The 20,639-nt window shown below is 45.3% G+C and overlaps 1 protein-coding gene across 1 annotated transcript in view; it reads left to right on the top strand.

Moving 5' to 3' along the window:
- The first annotated feature begins 2,038 nt into the window (after positions 1-2,038).
- LOC123990446 (ras-related protein Rab-10) overlaps positions 2,039-20,639 on the top strand; it is a 44,077-nt gene continuing 25,476 nt past the window's right edge. Inside the window, exons 1-2 of the mRNA XM_046290980.1 lie at positions 2,039-2,702; positions 20,339-20,399. Of these exons, the coding sequence (XP_046146936.1) occupies positions 2,576-2,702; positions 20,339-20,399 (188 nt within the window). The 5' untranslated portion in view covers positions 2,039-2,575. The remainder of the gene's footprint in view (positions 2,703-20,338; positions 20,400-20,639) is intronic.

Raw genomic sequence — 20,639 nt, 5'->3', positions numbered from 1 at the left:
TGAACTTCCCATCACTAGTCAGTAAGTGAAGACTGAACATCCCATCACTAGTCAGTAAGTGAAGACTGAACATCCCATCACTAGTCAGTAAGTGAAGACTGAACTTCCCATCACTAGTCAATAAGTGAAGACTGAACTTCCCATCACTAGTCAGTAAGTGAAGACTGAACTTCCCATCACTAGTCAGTAAGTGAAGACTGAACATCCCATCACTAGTCAGTAAGTGAAGACTGAACATCCCATCACTAGTCAGTAAGTGAAGACTGAACATCCCATCACTAGTCAGTAAGTGAAGACTGAACATCCCATCACTAGTCAGTAAGTGAAGACTGATCTTCCCATCACTAGTCAGTAAGTGAAGACTGAACTTCCCATCACTAGTCAATAAGTGAAGACTGAACTTCCCATCACTAGTCAGTAAGTGAAGACTGAACATCCCATCACTAGTCAGTAAGTGAAGACTGAACATCCCATCACTAGTCAGTAAGTGAAGACTGAACATCCCATCACTAGTCAGTAAGTTAGTGAAGTTAGAGAGGAAGAGGCAAAGTGAGAGGGATAACTGGGCCCAAAATCTGTCTTCTCCAGTAGGTGTTGTTCTTTTTGGCTCGACAAGCGAAGAGTTTTTGAACGGAGTTCAATGAAAACGTAGACCTTGGTTAACAGAAATGTGTATGGTGTATTTGATCAAATATACGTTTCATAGTGTTTAGGTTGTTTCGAGTGGATTGATACGTAGCACACCTGGCAACTTTGAGAAAAAACACTTTACATTGGAGTTGTGCCTGTTGTTCACACGCATATCTGCCCTCTCATTGGCTAGAGTGGCCCCACCTGATCTTGCCTCCTCCCATTTATTTGATTTGTTAGAGTGGCTACTTGAGTATCTGGTCAATATAATGGATCTGCTGAAATTAAGTCTACTTCCTGTCGTCAGAGTGATGAGTTGGTCAGGATGGAACAAACCAAAAGAGACAGTTCTGTTTTTTTATATGGCATTCTTGTGTTATATGGCATTCTTGTGTTGAAACAAGGCACCCCAGACACTGTCAGTTTAGAAGAGGGAAATTACTAAATATTATTGTTATGTTTGATGTGTTAATAATAAAAGTCACTACCCCATGGAAAGTACTGAAATGGTACTAAAGTAGCAGAATTTAGAGTGATTGGTAACACCCACTACATGAACATGAGAATTTATGACATCATTCAGCTTGACTCATCGCTGGGATCGTCAAACCTCTGGCCAGACACCAACCAGCAAACACACCCCGACCAGCACGGACGGGAACCGGTGGCCATTTTGGATTTTTTTTAAAGTTACATTTCCACCAGTGGTACCAAAGATGTTTATAAATAACCCAAGATAGACCACAGCCTGTTGTTTCCAACGGGAGCAAATTAATCATAGTGGGCAGAACAAGCAAGGAGGTGGGCAGACCATTGGCGCGTTCTACCATGTATTTACATATTTCCGTTAGGGAACGCCTACTCCGCGAAGCGGTCGTGTCCAATAATTCGATTCACCTTTGCACTCCTTCTAAACAACGCAATTTTTAAGAAACTTTTGAAAATAATAAAGTCTAGAAAACTCTGTCCACTCTGTGCGTAACAAATGTTAATTATAGAAACAGAAAACGCTATTGAGATCAAATGTTCCATCAATGAGAAAATGAGCAGAATCTCGGCCAAAATCCATCTCGCCCCATCTTCTCCAACTGCCGGTCACTAGGCTTCCATTAGGCTTCCTCTCACCACCATATTTGGTAGAGAGGAAACCCTAACCGGATGCTTCACATTTATACATCCGGGAAAATATATGTTTCATTGTTCTATCTGTAGTGGAACGGAGAGTCCGAGCCTGGGATTGTTCCGGAATGGTCATGCAGAAAAACATTTGCCCTTTCTACAAGTCAACCTAAATTACGCCTTTTTACTCCTTGACAATCTGACCAATCGGGTTCAGCTGTATATTTGGAAAGCAGTGATGTGAGCCAATCACCGAGCGAGATTTTGACAGAAGGGGCGGAAAACAGACGTATTGCTAGGGTGTCGCGGTGGTGCCTGCATTTGAAGGCGACGTCACGGCTGTCGTTTGTTTCGGGGTCTAATCATCGACAAAACAAATAATTGTAACAAGATCGTTAATTTACACACTTTTTAACCTACGGAAATTTATAATTCTTCTCGATCGCAAGTCCCGAGGCGGTTGTAATGACGGGGAATGCCAATAATTTGAATGAGCTCGCTGGTAGTTTGAAGAAAGAGTAAGTCGGGGAGGGGAGCCATTTTGTCCCGACAGTGCGAGAGAAAGAGAGTGGAAAAGGGGGAATCACACGGGATACCATTTTTTTTATTTAGTGGTTTTTAATTCAAATGCTGTAAGAAAACCCGTCTTGGTTACTCTTCGGTTACTGTTGCGACACGCTACCCCTGGTGGTATATAGCTAACTAGCCAACTAGATCTCAACATAACTCAAATATTACAGCCCGTTCCTCTGCTTGTAACTCAGGCTGGCTCTAGACCTGCGGGAGATACTTTCTGCTCTGTCCGGCGAACACAACTTGTCTATCGATGGCGAAGAAGACCTACGACCTGCTCTTCAAGCTCCTGCTGATCGGGGACTCGGGCGTGGGGAAGACCTGCGTGCTGTTCCGCTTCTCAGACGACGCCTTCAACACCACCTTCATCTCCACCATAGGTGAGTTACCGGGACAGGGGTGTCAACGCTACTGGGGGGACCACAACTGTATGGATTCTGCGGGGGCAAATTCTCGCTAATAAATCGCCACCTGTAGCTTCGTTGACGTAGATATTTCACCTGTCACGATGACTGACGGTCCCTAAATAGCAGCTAACAAAAAGGCCCATGGCGCAAGTTTGCTGAACTCTCCAAACTAACTAGCTAGTTAGTGTACTAAATGGTTCGTTTAAAAAAAAACGTTTTAAAATGACCTGTCAGTCACAAACTAACCAGTTTGTTCTGGTACATTATGCCTGTCTTATTTCTACATTTCACTTATTTGTTCGCTAACATTAGCTACCTGACGAGCTGGTTGGGTAACATACATGTACAATGTGTAGACTTAACTTATGTTACCTACCTATCTGGTGGCCCTGAGTTGTCAACTAACTAGTCTAGTTTCAGAGAAACCAAGTAGTATAACCGGTTATGTATTTTGAAATGCTGGCTTGCCAGGCCACCAGACTGTGCCAGCTTCCATGTAGAATGGGCCGTTAGCTTGCTAATGATATACATTCATACACTATATAAACATTTTTAGTCATAGTTGTCAGTCAAGGGGCTTTGATAGCTAGCTTTCACGGATCTCTGTATGTGAGGAAGATTCTAAAAACATATGCTAAGTTTTACTCTTCTGAAATCATAAACAATTCATGATGATGGCGTCATTGTCTTTTGTCGCTTTTGCTGCCGTGTTCAAACAACTGGGAAATTGGGGTGGAAAACGAGCTCCGACTGGGGAAAAATAGGTTTGAAAGGTCAACCAACTCGAAATTTCAAATTGACCTCAGACCTCTTGCTAGAGCTCTGACCTGAAGATCACTGATATCATGATTTGACCTAATCTTTTTCAGAGTTTCCAGTTGTCTTCAAAGCACCATAAAACTCATGGTAGACCACCGACCCTTTGCTAGGCCGTATCTGTGTGATGCTGGATTCAGTGCTCTCATCTGCATTAAAACCAAATATCAATTTAGGTTGGATGTGATGGCAGCTATGAGAACACTGAACCCAGCTTCACACACTCAGTCTGGAGGAATTCAGGTTACTGAAAGCACATACAGGGGGTGACGTCATCACCAGGGGGTGACAGTCACCACCAGACTATACCAGACCCAAGACAGACTACAGTCACCACCAGACTGTACCAGACCCAATACAGGCTACAGTCACCACCAGACTGTACCAGACCCAAGACGGGCTACAGGCTACAGTCACCACCAGACTGTACCAGACCCAATACAGGCTACAGTCACCACCAGACTGTACCAGACCCAAGACGGGCTACAGACTACAGTCACCACCAGACTGTACCAGACCCAATACAGGCTACAGTCACCACCAGACTGTACCAGACCCAAGACGGGCTACAGACTACAGTCACCACCAGACTGTACCAGACCCAATACAGTCTACAGTCACCACCAGACTGTACCAGACCCAAGACAGGCTACAGTCACCACCAGACTGTACCAGACCCAAGACGGGCTACAGACTACAGTCACCACCAGACTGTACCAGACCCAATACAGGCTACAGTCACCACCAGACTCTACCAGACCCTATGGGGGGCTGCCCTATGTCCCGTAATGGATGGAGACCCATCTGTACAAAAGCGCACCATTCCATCCCATGGAATCTGTTTTTTATCAATATAGCAACTCACTGAACATCCCATATTTCATTTCATGCTCTGTAATCATGAGAAAGAACCATATGTCCCCATGAACAGCATCCCCCAACATGTTTATCCAACAGAAGTCAAAGCATGGGCATCTCAGTCCTCACAGCTGACGTCCATTTGGAGACCATGATCTGGGGAGTTCTTGAGTCATTCATCAGAGTATAAATTCTTCGTTTAATGGTGTTATCTGACACAGGCATTGATGTGAGTTTCTGTGCCTTTGTCTCCCCACACATTTTTTCACCATATTAATTGCGTCCGGTAATATCAAAGTCCCTGCAATAGTGTAGCTAGTCATTCACCGTAGGAATGTTTCATAGTGTAGCTAGTCATTCACTGTAGGAATGTTTCATAGTGTAGCTCGTCATTCACCGTAGGAATGTTTCATAGTGTAGCTCGTCATTCACCGTAGGAATGTTTCATAGTGTAGCTAGTCATTCACTGTAGGAATGTTTCATAGTGTAGCTAGTCATTCACCGTAGGAATGTTTCATAGTGTAGCTAGTCATTCACCGTAGGAATTTTTCATAGTGTAGCTAGTCATTCACCGTAGGAATGTTTCATAGTGTAGCTATTCATTCACCGTAGGAATGTTTCATAGTGTAGCTAGTCATTCACCGTAGGAATGTTTCATAGTGTAGCTAGTCATTCACCGTAGGAATGTTTCATAGTGTAGCTAGTCATTCACCGTAGGAATGTTTCATAGTGTAGCTAGTCATTCACCGTAGGAATGTTTCATAGTGTAGCTAGTCATTCACTGTAGGAATGTTTCATAGTGTAGCTAGTCATTCACCGTAGGAATGATTCATAGTGTAGCTAGTCATTCACCGTAGGAATGTTTCATAGTGTAGCTAGTCATTCACCGTAGGAATGTTTCATAGTGTAGCTAGTCATTCACCGTAGGAATGTTTCATAGTGTAGCTAGTCATTCACTGTAGGAATGTTTCATAGTGTAGCTAGTCATTCACCGTAGGAATGTTTCATAGTGTAGCTAGTCATTCACTGTAGGAATGTTTCATAGTGTAGCTAGTCATTCACTGTAGGAATGATTCATAGTGTAGCTAGTCATTCACCGTAGGAATGTTTCATAGTGTAGCTAGTCATTCACCGTAGGAATGTTTCATAGAGTAGCTAGTCATTCACCGTAGGAATGTTTCATAGTGTAGCTAGTCATTCACCGTAGGAATGTTTCATAGTGTAGCTAGTCATTCACCGTAGGAATGTTTCATAGTGTAGCTAGTCATTCACCGTAGGAATGTTTCATAGTGTAGCTAGTCATTCACCGTAGGAATGTTTCATAGTGTAGCTAGTCATTCACCGTAGGAATGTTTCATAGTTTCATAGTGTAGCTAGTCATTCACCGTAGGAATGTTTCATAGTGTAGCTAGTCATTCACCGTAGGAATGTTTCATAGTGTAGCTAGTCATTCACTGTAGGAATGTTTCATAGTGTAGCTAGTCATTCACTGTAGGAATGTTTCATAGTGTAGCTAGTCATTCACTGTAGGAATGTTTCATAGTGTAGCTAGTCATTCACCATGGGAATAATTCAAGTACAACGGTGAAGTGCTGCCTTTTCCCGCTCTCTTGTTGAATTGTATCTCTTCGATTATAATCATTTATTTAGATTAATGTTAATCACACTACAATCATTTTGACATAGATGATATTAGAGTAGTATATATATTTTATTTTTCTTCGGGGTTTTGGAAATTCTCCCGCGGCCTTATTTTCGTTCAGGCGATCCCTAGTTTGTAAACCGCTGTCATTTAGGTTACTATTCAAATGGTAAACCAACTACAACAATTCAGCCAAAATGTATTTTGTTTAGAAGTAATAACTAGTGATTCCAGGCTATTGTGAAATGGAGGAACATGCTCTATGTAGCCTGCTCTTCTCCATTACAAAAACATGATCTATTTTTAGCCGATATTGGAATTAATACACACGCACTATATTAAACATGGATAATGTTGTAGGTTACACCAGCAAGTAGAACAATATCTCCAGGGCTTGTGTTTTTATTATACATCTGATTATTTGACATGAAGGTGTGGTAAGCTAAAACGTTTAGCTAGCTTGCTATTTTTTTAGCCACCTAGCCACACTGCCAGCTAGCTACTACTAGCAAGGGAAGGTGTCTCTTCCTTGTTTTAACTAAATTAAATGACATAAGAAAAACGTTGCAATCACCCCCTTGTTAATGGTAGTGGGACTAGGGAGGATATCATGGCTCCAAAAGGTGTCTGTGGCTCAAATCCCACAGAGCAATCCCACAGAGCAATCCCACAGAGCAACAGAGTGGAGCTTGCAGTAACCTTTACTGGCCACAGAGTTGGGCAGTGTGTACATCAGTATAGCCCAATAGGTGTGTGCGTGCAGTGTAATAGGAGTGTTCCCCCCTGACGCAGCAGTCATACCTTCAGAGACATGCAGCTTCTTCTCAAAATACACCACCGGAAACCCCCTATTCTCTCTCACCCTCTCGATACTCTCTCCTTTCCTTTCTCTCTCTCTCCTTTCTCTCTCTCTCCTCTCTCTCCTCTTTTGCCTCTCTCTCTCTCTCCTCTTTTGCCTCTCTCCTCTCTCTCCTCTTTTGCCTCTCCTCTCTCCTCTTTTGCCTCTCCTCTCTCCTCTTTTGCCTCTCCTCTCTCTCCTCTTTTGCCTCTCTCCTCTCTCCTCTTTTGCCTCTCTCCTCTCTCTCCTCTTTTGCCTCTCTCTCTCTCCTCTTTTGCCTCTCTCCTCTCTCTCCTCTTTTGCCTCTCTCCTCTCTCTCCTCTTTTGCCTCTCTCTCTCTCTCCTCTTTTGCCTCTCTCCTCTCTCTCCTCTTTTGCCTCTCTCCTCTCTCTCCTCTTTTGCCTCTCTCCTCTCTCTCCTCTTTTGCCTCTCTCCTCTCTCTCCTCTTTTGCCTCTCTCCTCTCTCTCCTCTTTTGCCTCTCTCCTCTCTCTCCTCTTTTGTCTCTCTCCTCTCTCTCCTCTTTTGCCTCTCTCCTCTCTCTCCTCTTTTGCCTCTCTCCTCTCTCTCCTCTTTTGCCTCTCTCCTCTCTCTCCTCTTTTGCCTCTCTCCTTTCCTCTCTCTCCTTTCCTCTCTCTCCTTTCCTCTCTCTCCTTTCCTCTCTCTCCTCTTTTGCCTCTCTCCTTTCCTCTCTCTCCTTTCCTCTCTCTCCTTTCCTCTCTCTCCTTTCCTCTCTCTCCTTTCCTCTCTCTCCTTTCCTCTCTCTCCTTTCCTCTCTCTCCTTTCCTCTCTCTCCTTTCCTCTCTCTCTTGCCTCTCCTCTTTTGCCTCTCTCCTCTTTTGCCTCTCTCCTCTCTCTCCTCTTTTGCCTCTCTCCTCTCTCTCCTCTCTCTCCTCTTTTGCCTCTCTCCTCTCTCTCCTCTTTTGTCTCTCTCCTCTCTCTCCTCTTTGCCTCTCTCCTCTCTCTCCTCTTTTGCCTCTCTCCTCTCTCTCCTCTTTTGCCTCTCTCCTTTCCTCTCTCCTTTCCTCTCTCCTTTCCTCTCTCTCCTTTCCTCTCTCTCTTGCCTCTCCTCTTTTGCCTCTCTCCTCTTTTGCCTCTCTCCTCTTTTGCCTCTCTCCTCTTTTGCCTCTCTCCTCTTTTGCCTCTCTCCTCTTTTCCTCTCTCTCCTTTCCTCTCTCCTCCTTTCCTCTCTCTCCTTTCCTCTCTCTCCTTTCCTCTCGCTCTCCTTTCCTCTCTCCTCCTTTCCTCTCTCTCCTTTCCTCGCTCTCCTTTCCTCGCTCTCCTTTCCTCGCTCTCCTTTCCTCGCTCTCCTTTCCTCGCTCTCCTTTCCTCTCTCTCCTTTCCTCGCTCTCCTTTCCTCGCTCTCCTTTCCTCTCTCTCCTTTCCTCCTCTTTTGCCTCTCCTCTCTTTTCCTCGCTCTCCTTTGCCTCGCTCTCCTTTCCTCGCTCTCCTTTGCCTCGCTCTCCTTTCCTCTCTCTCTTTTTCCTCGCTCTCCCTTTCCTCGCTCTCCTTTCCTCTCTCTCCTTTGCCTCTCTCTCCCTTTTCCTCTCTCTCCTCTTTTGCCCTCTCTCTCCTTTCCTCGCTCTCCTTTGCCTCGCTCTCCTTTGCCTCGCTCTCCTTTCCTCGCTCTCCTTTCCTCGCTCTCCTTTCCTCGCTCTCCTTTCCTCGCTCTCCTTTGCCTCGCTCTCCTTTCCTCTCTCCTCCTTTGCCCTCTCTCTTTTGCCTCTCTCCTCTTTTGCTCTCTCCTTTTGCCTCGCTCCTCCTTTCCTCGCTCTCCTTTCCTCGCTCCTCCTTTCCTCTCCTCCTTTTTCGCTCTCCTTTCCTCGCTCTCCTTTCCTCGCTCTCCTTTGCTCTCCTTTCTCGCTCTCCTTTCCTCTCTCCTCCTTTCCTCGCTCTCCTTTCCTCTCTCTCCTTTCCTCGCTCCTCCTTTGCCTCGCTCTCCTTTTTTGCCTCGCTCTCCTTTCCTCTCTCTCCTTTGCCTCGCTCCTCCTTTCCTCGCTCTCCTTTCCTCGCTCTCCTTTCCTCGCTCTCCTTTGCCTCTCTCCTCTTTTGCCTCGCTCTCCTTTGCCTCTCTCTCCTTTTCCTCTCTCTCCTTTCCTCTCTCTCCTTTCCTCGCTCTCCTTTCCTCGCTCTCCTTTCCTCGCTCTCCTTTCCTCGCTCTCCTTTGCCTCTCTCTCCTTTCCTCGCTCTCCTTTCCTCGCTCTCCTTTTTCCTCTCTCTCCTCTTTCCTCGCTCTCCTTTCCTCGCTCTCCTTTCCTCGCTCTCCTTTCCTCGCTCTCCTTTCCTCGCTCTCCTTTCCTCGCTCTCCTTTCCTCGCTCTCCTTTCCTCGCTCTCCTTTCCTCGCTCTCCTTTCCTCGCTCTCCTTTCCTCGCTCTCCTTTCCTCGCTCTCCTTTCCTCGCTCTCCTTTCCTCGCTCTCCTTTCCTCTCTCTCCTTTCCTCGCTCTCCTTTCCTCGCTCTCCTTTCCCGCTCTCCTTTTCCTCGCTCTCCTTTCCTCGCTCTCCTTCCTCGCTCTCCTTTCCTCTTTGCCTCTCTCTCCTTTCCTCTCTCCTTTCCTCGCTCTCCTTTCCTCGCTCTCCTTGCCTCTCTCCTCTTTGCCTCTCTCCTTTCCTCGCTCTCCTTTCCTCTCTCTCCTTTCCTCGCTCTCCTTTCCTCGCTCTCCTTTCCTCTCCTTTTTTCGCCTCTCCTTTCCCGCTCTCCTTTCCTCGCTCTCCTTTCCTCGCTCCTCCTTTCCTCGCTCTCCTTTCTCTCTCTCCTTTCCTCGCTCTCCTTTCCTCGCTCCTCCTTTTCCTCGCTCTCCTTTCCTCGCTCTCTCCTTTTCCTCGCTCTCCTCTTTGCCTCTCTCCTCCTTTTCCTCGCTCTCCTTTCCTCGCTCTCCTTTCCTCGCTCTCCTTTCCTCGCTCTCCCTTTCCTCTCTCCTCTTTCCTCGCTCTCCTTTGCCTCTCTCTCCTTTCCTCTCTCCTCCTTTCCTCGCTCTCCTTTCCTCGCTCTCCTTTCCTCTCTCTTTTTCCTCTTTGCTCTCTTTCCCTCGCTCTCCTTTCCTCGCTCTTTTTCCTCGCCTCTCTCCTTTCCTCTCTCCTTTCCTCTCTCCTTTCCTCGCTCTTTTCCTTTCCTCGCTCTCCTTTCCTCGCTCCTCCTTTCCTCTCTCCTTTCCTTTCCTGCCTCTCGCTCTCCTTTTTGCCGCTCTCCTTTTGCCTCCTTTGCCTCTCTCTCCTTTCCTCGCTCTCCTTTCCTCGCTCTCCTTTCCTCGCTCTCCTTTCCTCGCTCTCCTTTCCTCTTTTGCCTCTCCTTTCCCTCGCTCTCCTTTCCTCGCTCTCCTTTGCCTCTTTCCTCTCTCCTTTCCTCTCTCCTCCTTTCCTCGCTCTCCTTTCCTCGCTCTCCTTTGCCTCGCTCTCCTTTCCTCGCTCTCCTTTCCTCGCTCTCCTTTCCTCGCTCTCCTTTCCTCGCTCTCCTTTCCTCGCTCTCCTTTCCTCGCTCTCCTTTCCTCGCCTCCTTTCCTCGCTTTTGCCTCTCTCCTCTTCCTCGCTCCTCCTTTCCTCGCTCTCCTTTCCTCGCTCTCCTTTCCTCTCTCTCCTTTCCTCGCTCCTCTTTTGCCTCGCTCTCCTTGCCTCGCTCTCCTTGCCTCGCTCTCCTTTCCTCGCTCTCCTTTCCTCGCTCTCCTTTCCTCGCTCTCCTTTCCTCGCTCTCCTTTCCTCGCTCTCCTTTCCTCGCTCTCCTTTCCTCGCTCTCCTTTCCTCGCTCTCCTTTCCTCGCTCTCCTTTCCTCGCTCTCCTTTCCTCGCTCTCCTTTCCTCGCTCTCCTTTCCTCGCTCTCCTTTCCTCGCTCTCCTTTCCTCGCTCTCCTTTCCTCGCTCTCCTTTCCTCGCTATTCTCTTTTTTTCCATCTCGTCCTCCTGTCTTTCTTCTGGCTCCCAAGTGGATCAGCGGTCTAAGGCACTGCATCTCAGTCCCAGAGGCATCACTACAGACCATTGTTAGATTCCAGGCTGTATCACATCTGGACGTAATTGGGAGTCCCATAAGGTGGCCCACAATTGGCCCGGCGTCGTTAGGGTTTGGCTGGTGTAGGCCATCATTAATTGAAAATGTGTTCTTAATTGACTTGCCTAGTTAAATAAAAAATGAACACACCTTTCCTCTGCCGCCTCTCCTTAACCAGAAACAGTTTGAACCTAGAATCTGTTTTCAGTCAGTAACTCTTGTGTCATAGTACTTATCTAGCAGTCGTTTTTTTTAGCGTTCTTCATCATAACTATTGGATTGATAATGAAAGTTAGGGAGTATCTCCTAGTGTGTGTGTGTGCGTCAGGGTATCCGTTAGCCAGTAATAGCTGGCTTTTGGCTGGTCAATAAAATTGGCCCTGGTTAATTGTCTGGGAGAAGGGGGAAAAAATCCCACTGCAAAATAATGCTTTTTAGCCTATTCATTGATGGAAATACCAGTTGGTGGAAATATATTTCACCAGTCATGCATATGTCTATAGGTTCATTTGCATAATTTAGTTGGAATTAAATTTAGTTAGCCCGGTTAGCCAATGTGCAGGACTATCTGCATTGTGTCCCACCACCTGCCAACCCCTCTTTTACGCTACTGCTACTCTGTTCATCATTTATGCATAGTCACTGTAACCATATCTACATACTACCTCAATCAGTCTGGCTAACCGGTGTCTGTATGTAGCCTTCGCTACTGTATGTAGCCTTCGCTACTGTATGTAGCCTTCGCTACTGTATGTAGCCTTCGCTACTGTATGTAGCCTTCGCTACTGTATGTAGCCTTCGCTACTGTATGTAGCCTTCGCTACTGTATGTAGCCTTCGCTACTGTATGTAGCCTTCGCTACTGTATGTAGCCTTGTATGTAGCCTTCGCTACTGTATGTAGCCTGTCTTTTTACTGTTTTATTTCTTTACTTAACTATTGTTCACATCTTTTTTGCACTATTGTTTAGATCCAGTAAGTAAGCATTTCACTGTAAGGTCTACCTACACCTGTTGTATTCGGCGCACGTGACAAATACATTTTGATTTGATTAGTCGTTATGTAGTCTATATCACACATCATACATAGACTGTCTGCTGCTGCACCTCCTCCTCGCTCAGCTCCTGTGGCTGCACCTCCTCCTCGCTCAGCTCCTGTGGCTGCACCTCCTCAGCTCCTGTGGCTGCACCTCCTCAGCTCCTGTGGCTGCACCTCCTCAGCTCCTGTGGCTGCACCTCCTCAGCTCCTGTGGCTGCACCTCCTCAGCTCCTGTGGCTGCACCTCCTCAGCTCCTGTGGCTGCACCTCCTCAGCTCCTGTGGCTGCACCTCCTCAGCTCCTGTGGCTGCACCTCCTCAGCTCCTGTGGCTGCACCTCCTCAGCTCCTGTGGCTGCACCTCCTCAGCTCCTGTGGCTGTTTCACCATAGATGTGTATATAGGCAACACTAGGCAGGCTTTAGCATGTCACACCACTTTGCAATGAGCTGGAGGCAGTTTTATTTCATATTATGAGTCATGTCTTAAATTGCTTCAAAGTATCAAATCATTTATGTTAGGCTAAAGGCTTCAATTGAAACCAGTATGGTTTCTCTCATGTTCTATTGGTTTTCAAATCAACTTTCTGCCGTTGTCCAGTAGCCAAACTTCAAACCTAGTCATATGCTAGTTGATGATAATCCTAGTCATATTAGCACTAGCAAGCCATGCTAGTTGATAATAATCATAGTCATATTAGAATTAGCAAGGCATGCTAGTTGATGATGATCCTAGTCATATTAGCATTAGCAAGCCATGCTAGTTGATGTTAATCCTAGTCATATTAGCAAGGCTTCTAGTTGATAATAATCCTAGTCATATTAGAATTAGCAAGGCATGCTAGTTGATAATAATCCTAGTCATATTAGAATTAGCAAGGCATGCTAGTTGATGATAATCCTAGTCATATTAGCATTAGCAAGGCATGCTAGTTGATGATAATCCTAGTCATATTAGCATTAGCAAGCCATGCTAGTTGAGGATAATCCTAGTCATATTAGCATTAGCAAGGCATGCTAGTTGAGGATAATCCTAGTCATATTAGCATTAGCAAGGCATGCTAGTTGAGGATAATCCTAGTCATATTAGCATTAGCAAGCCATGCTAGTTGATGATAATCCTAGTCATATTAGCATTAGCAAGCCATGCTAGTTGATGATAATCCTAGTCATATTAGCATTAGCAAGCCATGCTAGTTGATGATAATTCTAGTCATATTAGCATTAGCAAGCCATGCTAGTTGATGATAATTCTAGTCATATTAGCATTAGCAAGCCATGCTAGTTGATGATAATCCTAGTCATATAAGCATTAGCAAGCCATGCCAGTTGTCGCGTCTTTAGATCTCCTCTATCAACATTTCTAACAGATGTTGCAATAGTCGCATGATACCACTCATGTGCGGTGTGCTTTCGACATACAGAAACTCAATCCTTTTGTTCACCTGATTTAGAATTCCTCACAATCAAATGTCGACCGCATTATCTACCAAGAGAATTCTCTTCGATTATAATCACAGCCGTATATATCCCCCCCCCCCCCAAGCAGAAACATCGATGGCTCTGAACGAACTTTATTTGACTCTAAGCAAACTGGAAACCACATATCCTGAGGCTGCATTCATTGTAGCTGGGGATTTTAACCGCCCTCCTTTTGGAAAAGCTGACCACGACTCCATTTTGTTGATCCCTGCCTACAGACAGAAACTAAAACGGGAGGCTCCCACGCTGAGGTCTGTCCAACGCTGGTCCGACCAAGCTGATTCCACACTCCAAGACTGCTTCCATCACGTGGACTGGGATATGTTTCGTATTGCGTCATATAACAACATTGACGAATACGCTGATTTGTTGTGTGAGTTCATTCATAGCAACGATTAAAACATTCCCTAACCAGAAACCGTGGATTGATGGCAGCTTCTGCGTGAAACTGAAAGCGCGAACCACTGCTTTTAATCAGGGCAAGGTGACTGGTAACATGACCGAATACAAACAGTTCAGCTATTCCCTCCGCAAGGCTATTAAACAAGCTAAGCGACAGTACAGAGACAAAGTAGAATCTCAATTCAACGGCTCAGACACAAGAGGTATGTGGCAGGGTCTACAGTCAATCATGGACTACAAGAAGGAAACCAGCCCAGTCACGGACCAGGATGTCTTGCTCCCAGGCAGACTAAATAACTTTTTGGCCTGCTTTGAGGACAATACAGTGCCACTGACACGACCTGCAACGAAAACATGCGGACTCTCCTTCACTGCAGCCGAGGTGAGTAAAACATTTAAACGTGTTAACCCTCGCAAGGCTGCAGGCCCAGATGGCATCCCCAGCCGCGCGCTCAGAGCATGCGCAGACCAGCTGGCCGGTGTGTTTACGGACATATTCAATCAATCCCTATACCAGTCTGCTGTTCCAACATGCTTCAAGAGGGCCACCATTGTTCCTGTTCCCAAGAAAGCTAAGGTAACTGAGCTAAACGACTACCGCCCCCGTAGCACTCACTTCCGTCATCATGAAGTGCTTTGAGAGACTAGTCAAGGACCATATCACCTCCACCCTACCTGACACCCTAGACCCACTCCAATTTGCTTACCGCCCAAATAGGTCCACAGACGATGCAATCTCAACCACACTGCACACTGCCCTAACCCATCTGGACAAGAGGAATACCTATGTGAGAATGCTGTTCATCGACTACAGCTCGGCATTCAACACCATAGTACCCTCCAAGCTCGTCATCAAGCTCTAGACCCTGGGCCTCGACCCCGCCCTGTGCAACTGGGTACTGGACTTCCTGACTGGCGGCCCCCAGGTGGTGAGGGTAGGCAACAACATATCCACCCCGCTGATCCTCAACACTGGGGCCCCACAAGGGTGCGTTCTGAGCCCTCTCCTGTACTCCCTGGTGGGGGGGGGGGTATAGGACTAAACATTAACGCTTGTCCACTATGGGGGGAGTACAGGGCTCGACATGAACCCTTGTCGTCTTGTCCACTATGGGGGGTAGTACAGGACTCTACATTAATGCTCGTCTTAAGATGAGAAAGTCTGTCAAGATTGTTTTAAGTTGTACACGACCCCTCTGATCACATACTGACCACAACCCCTCTGACCACCACCCCATTGACCACATCCTCTCTATAGAGGTGTCTGTGTATTTACTGTTGAGATTGCGTGTGTAGTCGGCGTTACATACACTAAATAATGTGTGTGAAATTAGTTTTACAATGATATGATGGCGCCGGAAGATATGGCTGCCGTTTTATGGGATTCTAACCAATTGTGCTATTGTGTGTGTGTTTTTGTAACTTATACATTGTACATAATCTTTCTGCCACCGCCTCTTTTGACTGAAGAGATTCTGGAAATCAGCACAGCGATTACTCACCTCGTACTAGATGTTTTATTTAACGAGTCGGACGTGACACTTCAGACACTCAACAAGGCCCAAATCCCCGTCATTCGTATGAAGAAGAGATGGCGATATCGGGGAAGTAGGTCGGGGTGCCTTGTAAGGATCCGACGGCATGGGAGTAATCCCCCTCTACCATCAGAACTATTAGCCAACGTGCTTCGATCAACACTATCCTACCAATGGGACATTAAGCTGTAATATCTTGTTTCACTGAGTTGTGGCTGAATAATGACACGGATAACATACAGCTGGCTGGGTTTTTGGTCCATCTGCAAGAGCTGCTGCCTCCGGTGAGACAAGTGGTGTCTATTTGTAAATAAATGGTGCATAAAATCTAATATTAAGAAAGTCTCAATGTTTTGCTCGTCTGAGGTAGAGTATCTCATGATAAGCTGTAGACTACACTATTTACCAAAAGTTTTCATCTATATTCTTCATGGTTGTCTATTTACAACCACAAACTGATGCTGGCACCAATATGGCACTCAATGAGCTGTATAAGACCATAAGCAAACAGGAAAATGCTCATCCAGAGGTGCTCCTAGTGGCCGGGTACTTTAATGCAGGCAAACTTACATCACTTTACCTAATTTCTACCAGCATGTTGACTTGCCTAGTTAAGGTTAAAGGTTAAATAAATAAATAAAATGTGCAACCATAGGAAAAAAATCTGTAGACTACTTTTACTCCACACAGAGACACATACAACTCTATCCTCCTGAATCCTGCTTACAAGCAAAAACTAAAGCAGGAAGTACCAGTGACTTGCTCAATAAGGAAGTGGTCAGATGACGCAGATGCTAAGCTACAGGGCAGTTTTGCTAGCACAGACTGGAATATTGTAAGTCGCTCTGGATAAGAGCGTCTGCTAAATGACTTAAATGTAATGTAATGAATATGTTCTGGGATTCTTCCGATGGCATTGAGAAGTACACCACATTGATGAGAAGTACATAAGTTCATCGATGACGTAGTCCCCACAGTGACTCTACATACATACCCCAACCAGAAGCCATGGATTACAGGCAACATCCGCACTGAGCTAAAGTATAGCGCTGCCGCTTTCAAGGTGCGGGACTCTAACCCGGAAGCTTATAAGAAATCCTGATATGCCCTCCGACAAACCATCAAATAGGCAAAGGGTCAATACAGGACTGAGATCAAATCGTACTACACCGGCTCCGACGCTCGTCTTATGTGTAATACCAACATGTTTTAAGCAAACCACCGTAGTCCCTGTGCCCAATAACACCAAGGTAACCTGCCTTAATGACTACTGACCCTTACCATTCACTTCTGTAGCCAAGAAGTGCTTTGAAAGGCTAGTTATGGCTCACAACACCATTATCCCAGAAACCCTAGATGACCTCCAATTTACATACCGCCTTAACAGATCCACAGATGATGCAATCTCTATTGCACTCCACACGGCCTTTTTTTATTTTACCTTTTATTTAACCAGGCAAGTCAGTGAAGAACAAATTCTTATTTTCAATGACTGCCTAGCAACAGTGGGTTAACTGCCTGTTCAGAGTCAGAACGACAGATTAATTTTGCTGATGACACAGCAGTGGTAGGCCTAATCGCTGACAGCGACAAGACAGCCTATAGGGAGATCAGAGACCTGGCCGTGTGGTGCCAGGACAACAACCTCTCCCTCAACGTGATCAAGGCAAAGGGGCTGATTGTGGACTAGAGGAAAAGGTGGACCGTGCATGTCCCCATTCTCATCGATGGGGCTGCAGTGGAGCAGGTTGAGAGTTTCAAGTTCCTTGCTGTCCACATCACCAACACACTAACATGATCCAAGCACACCAAGACAGTTGTGAAGAGGACACGACAAAACCTATTCCCCTTTAGGAGACTGAAAAGATTTGGCATGGGTCCTCAGATCCCCAAAAGGTTATACAGCTGCACCGTTGAGAGCATCCATACTGGTTGCATCACTGCCTGAAATGGCAACAGCTCGACCTCTGACCGCAAGGCACTACAGAGGGTAGTGCGTACGGCCCAGTATATCACTGGGGTCAAGCTATACCAGGCGGTGTCAGAGGAAGGCCCTAAAAATGGTCAAAGACTCCAGCCACCCTAGTCTTAGACTGTTCTCCCTGCTACCGCACGTCAAGTCTAGGTCCAAGAGGCTTCTAAATAGCTTCTATCGCCAAGCCATAAGACTCCTGAACATCTAATCAAATGGCTACCCACACTATTTGCATTGCCCCCCCTCTTTTACACCGCTGCTACTCTGCTTATCTATGCATAGTCATTTTAACTCTACCTGCATGTACATATTACCTAGACTAACTGGTGCCCCCGCACATTGACTCTGTACCGGTACCCCCTGTATATAGCCTCCACATTGACTCTGTACCGTAATACCCTGTATATAGCCTCCACATTGACTCTGTACCAGTACCCCCCTGTATATAGTCTCGCTATTGTTATTTTACTGCTGCTCTTTAACCTAATGGGTAAGGTGTTCTGCTAGCGGAACCCCACGACATCATTCCCCTGAAAATGCAGAGCGTGAAATTCAACTATTTTTTTAGAAATATGTAACTTTCACCCATTAACATGTCCCAATACAGCAAACAAAATATGAACATCTTGTTAATCTACCCATGTTGTCCGATTTCAAAAATGATTTATAGCGAAAGCACAACATATGATTATAGCCAACTCAAATAGCTCATAGCCAACTCAAAAAACAGCAATTTTTCCAGACAAAGATAAGAGTCACACAAAGCAGAAATATAGATAAAATGAATCACTAACCTTTGATCTTCATCAGATGACACTCATAGGACATCATGTTACACAATACATGTATGTTTTGTTCGATAATAATGTTCATATTTATATCCAAAAATCTGTTTACATTTGCGCCTTTTTGATTCCAAAACATACGGTGATTTTCCCAGAAATACTCATAATAAACATTGATAAAAAATGCAAGTGTTATTCACAGAATTAAAGATAGACTGATCCTCTATGCAACCGCTGTGCCAGATAATAAAAAAGAAAAACTTGACCTGAAAAGCATAATCTGAGAACGGCGCTTGGCACCCCAAAACGGCCAAAGACAGAAGGCACTCCCAGGAATCCCAGTTCGACAAATTACTGATTTGTTCCATAAAGCCCATTTAGCCACTTTTTTGCGTGTTCAGCCCAGTAATCCATCTTCATGAGGCGTGACCATTTCCTCCATGACGACAACTCAAAATGTTCCGTTACAGGTCGTAGAAACAAGTCAAAACATGTCTGCAATCTTTAGGATATTTTTAACAGATATCATCAATAAGCTTCCAACCTGAGAATTTCATTGTCTGAAGAAAAGCATTGGAACGGGAGCAAGCTGTCGGGAGTACGCGTCATGAGACTGAGTCTCTCTGCCAGACCACTCACTCAAATAGCTCCGATGAGCTCTCCTTTATAATAGTCCTCAAAACAGGTTCTAAAGACGGTGACATCTAGTGGAAGCCCTAGGAAGTGAAGCACATCCATAACTATCAGGGATTTAAATAGGCACTGTTTTGAAATTTGACTTCTCACTCCCTGTTTGGATTTCTTCTCAGGGTTTTGCCTACCATATGAGTTCTGTTATGCTCACAGACATCATTCAAACAGTTTTAGAAACTTCAGTGTTTTCTATCCAATAATAATATGCATATATTAGCATCTGGGACAGAGGAGGCCTTTCAGTTTGGGCACGCAATTCATCCAAAAGTGAAAATGCTGCACCCTACCTCAAAAGGTTAACTACCTGTTACTCTTATCTTATTCATATTTTTATACGCCTTTGTTGGTTAGGGGCTTGTAAGCATTTCACTGTAAGCTCTACACCTGTTGGTTAGGGGCTTGTAAGTAAGCATTTCACTGTAAGGTCTACACTTGTTTTCGGTGCATGTGACTAATAAAATTTGATACCTGTTGTATTCGGCGTTTGTGACAATTTCAATGGACCACTATCAGGCACCAGTCTCATTCCATTGGTGTTCGATGGGCTTGAGTTCAGAGCTCTGTGCTGGCCAGTCAAGTTCTTTCACAAAGATCTCGCCAAACCATTAAAAAAAATTGTGCCTTTTTCACACCGCTTGATATATAGGTCCTGGATGGCAAAGAGCTCGGCCCCAGTGATATACGGTCCGCACAACCCCTAGCTCAATTTGATCAAAGGCGGTGCTATTGTCAGTGGTACAGCTGTTTAACCTTTGCAGGATTTGACGGCCCGAAGGCAGTGTTTCGCCGCCTTCACGACTGTGTGTATTTGGACCATTTTTAAGTCTAGTCATTTGGACACAGAGGAACTTGAAGATCTCCATGTACTCCACTGCCGCCGCTTCAACATTGATGGGGCGTGCTGTCACTTCCTGGTTTCTGAAATTAAAATATTTTCTGCTCTTTGAAGTTTATGTACAAAACCCAAACTAAACAAATCGTAGAAACATTGAATGGATCTAACCCTTATTAGACTTGCTTTAAATTAGAATGAAAGATCTACACTGAGTGTAAAAAATCAAATAAAAACATTAAGAAAAGCTTCCTAATTTTGAGTTGCATCCCATTTTTCCCTCAACAGCCTCAATTTTTCAGGGCATGGACTCTACAAGGTGTCGAAAGCGTTCCACAGGGATGCTGGCCCATGTTGTCACAGGGATGCTGACCCATGTTGTCACAGGGATGCTGACCCATGTTGTCACAGGGATGCTGGCCCATGTTGTCACAGGGATGCTGGCCCATGTTGACTCCAATACTTCCCAGAGTTGTCTCAAGCTGGATGTCCTTTGGGTGATGGACCATTTTTTTTTCTCCTTTTATTTAACCAGGTAGGCCAGTTGAGAACAAGTTCTCATTTACAACTGTGACCTGGCCAAGATAAAGCAAAGCAGTGTGAACAGACAACAACACAGTTACACATTGTGAAGGTGTAGGCTATATTACATGGATTTATTCAACTTTCTAATGCGTTTCTCTGTAGAGGTCACTACTCTAAAGGAGGTCTGTATTGATGTGTTTCTTTGTGTTTTCCAGGAATAGACTTCAAGATCAAAACCGTTGAACTCCAGGGAAAGAAGATCAAACTACAGATATGGTGAGTGGAGGTGTTTGTACAGGGTCAAATGGTATCTTTGTTTCTACTGGCCCGGACATGGTGTCGTTTTTAAAGACATTGGGTGATGCAGGGCCTATTCAGCAGGGCCTATTCATGGGTTGTATGTTTCGTCACTATTGGTTTGAACTTTTGTTTTAAGACTAATGCCCGACTGAGCGTTCTACTCAATGCATTGTCAATAATTGCTGATGAAGATTTGGTTTATAGTGCAGTACTGTG

Source organism: Oncorhynchus gorbuscha, linkage group LG12, assembly GCF_021184085.1.
Source record: "Oncorhynchus gorbuscha isolate QuinsamMale2020 ecotype Even-year linkage group LG12, OgorEven_v1.0, whole genome shotgun sequence".
NCBI lineage: Eukaryota > Metazoa > Chordata > Actinopteri > Salmoniformes > Salmonidae > Oncorhynchus > Oncorhynchus gorbuscha.
This window is presented reverse-complemented; position numbering and strand designations above follow the sequence as displayed.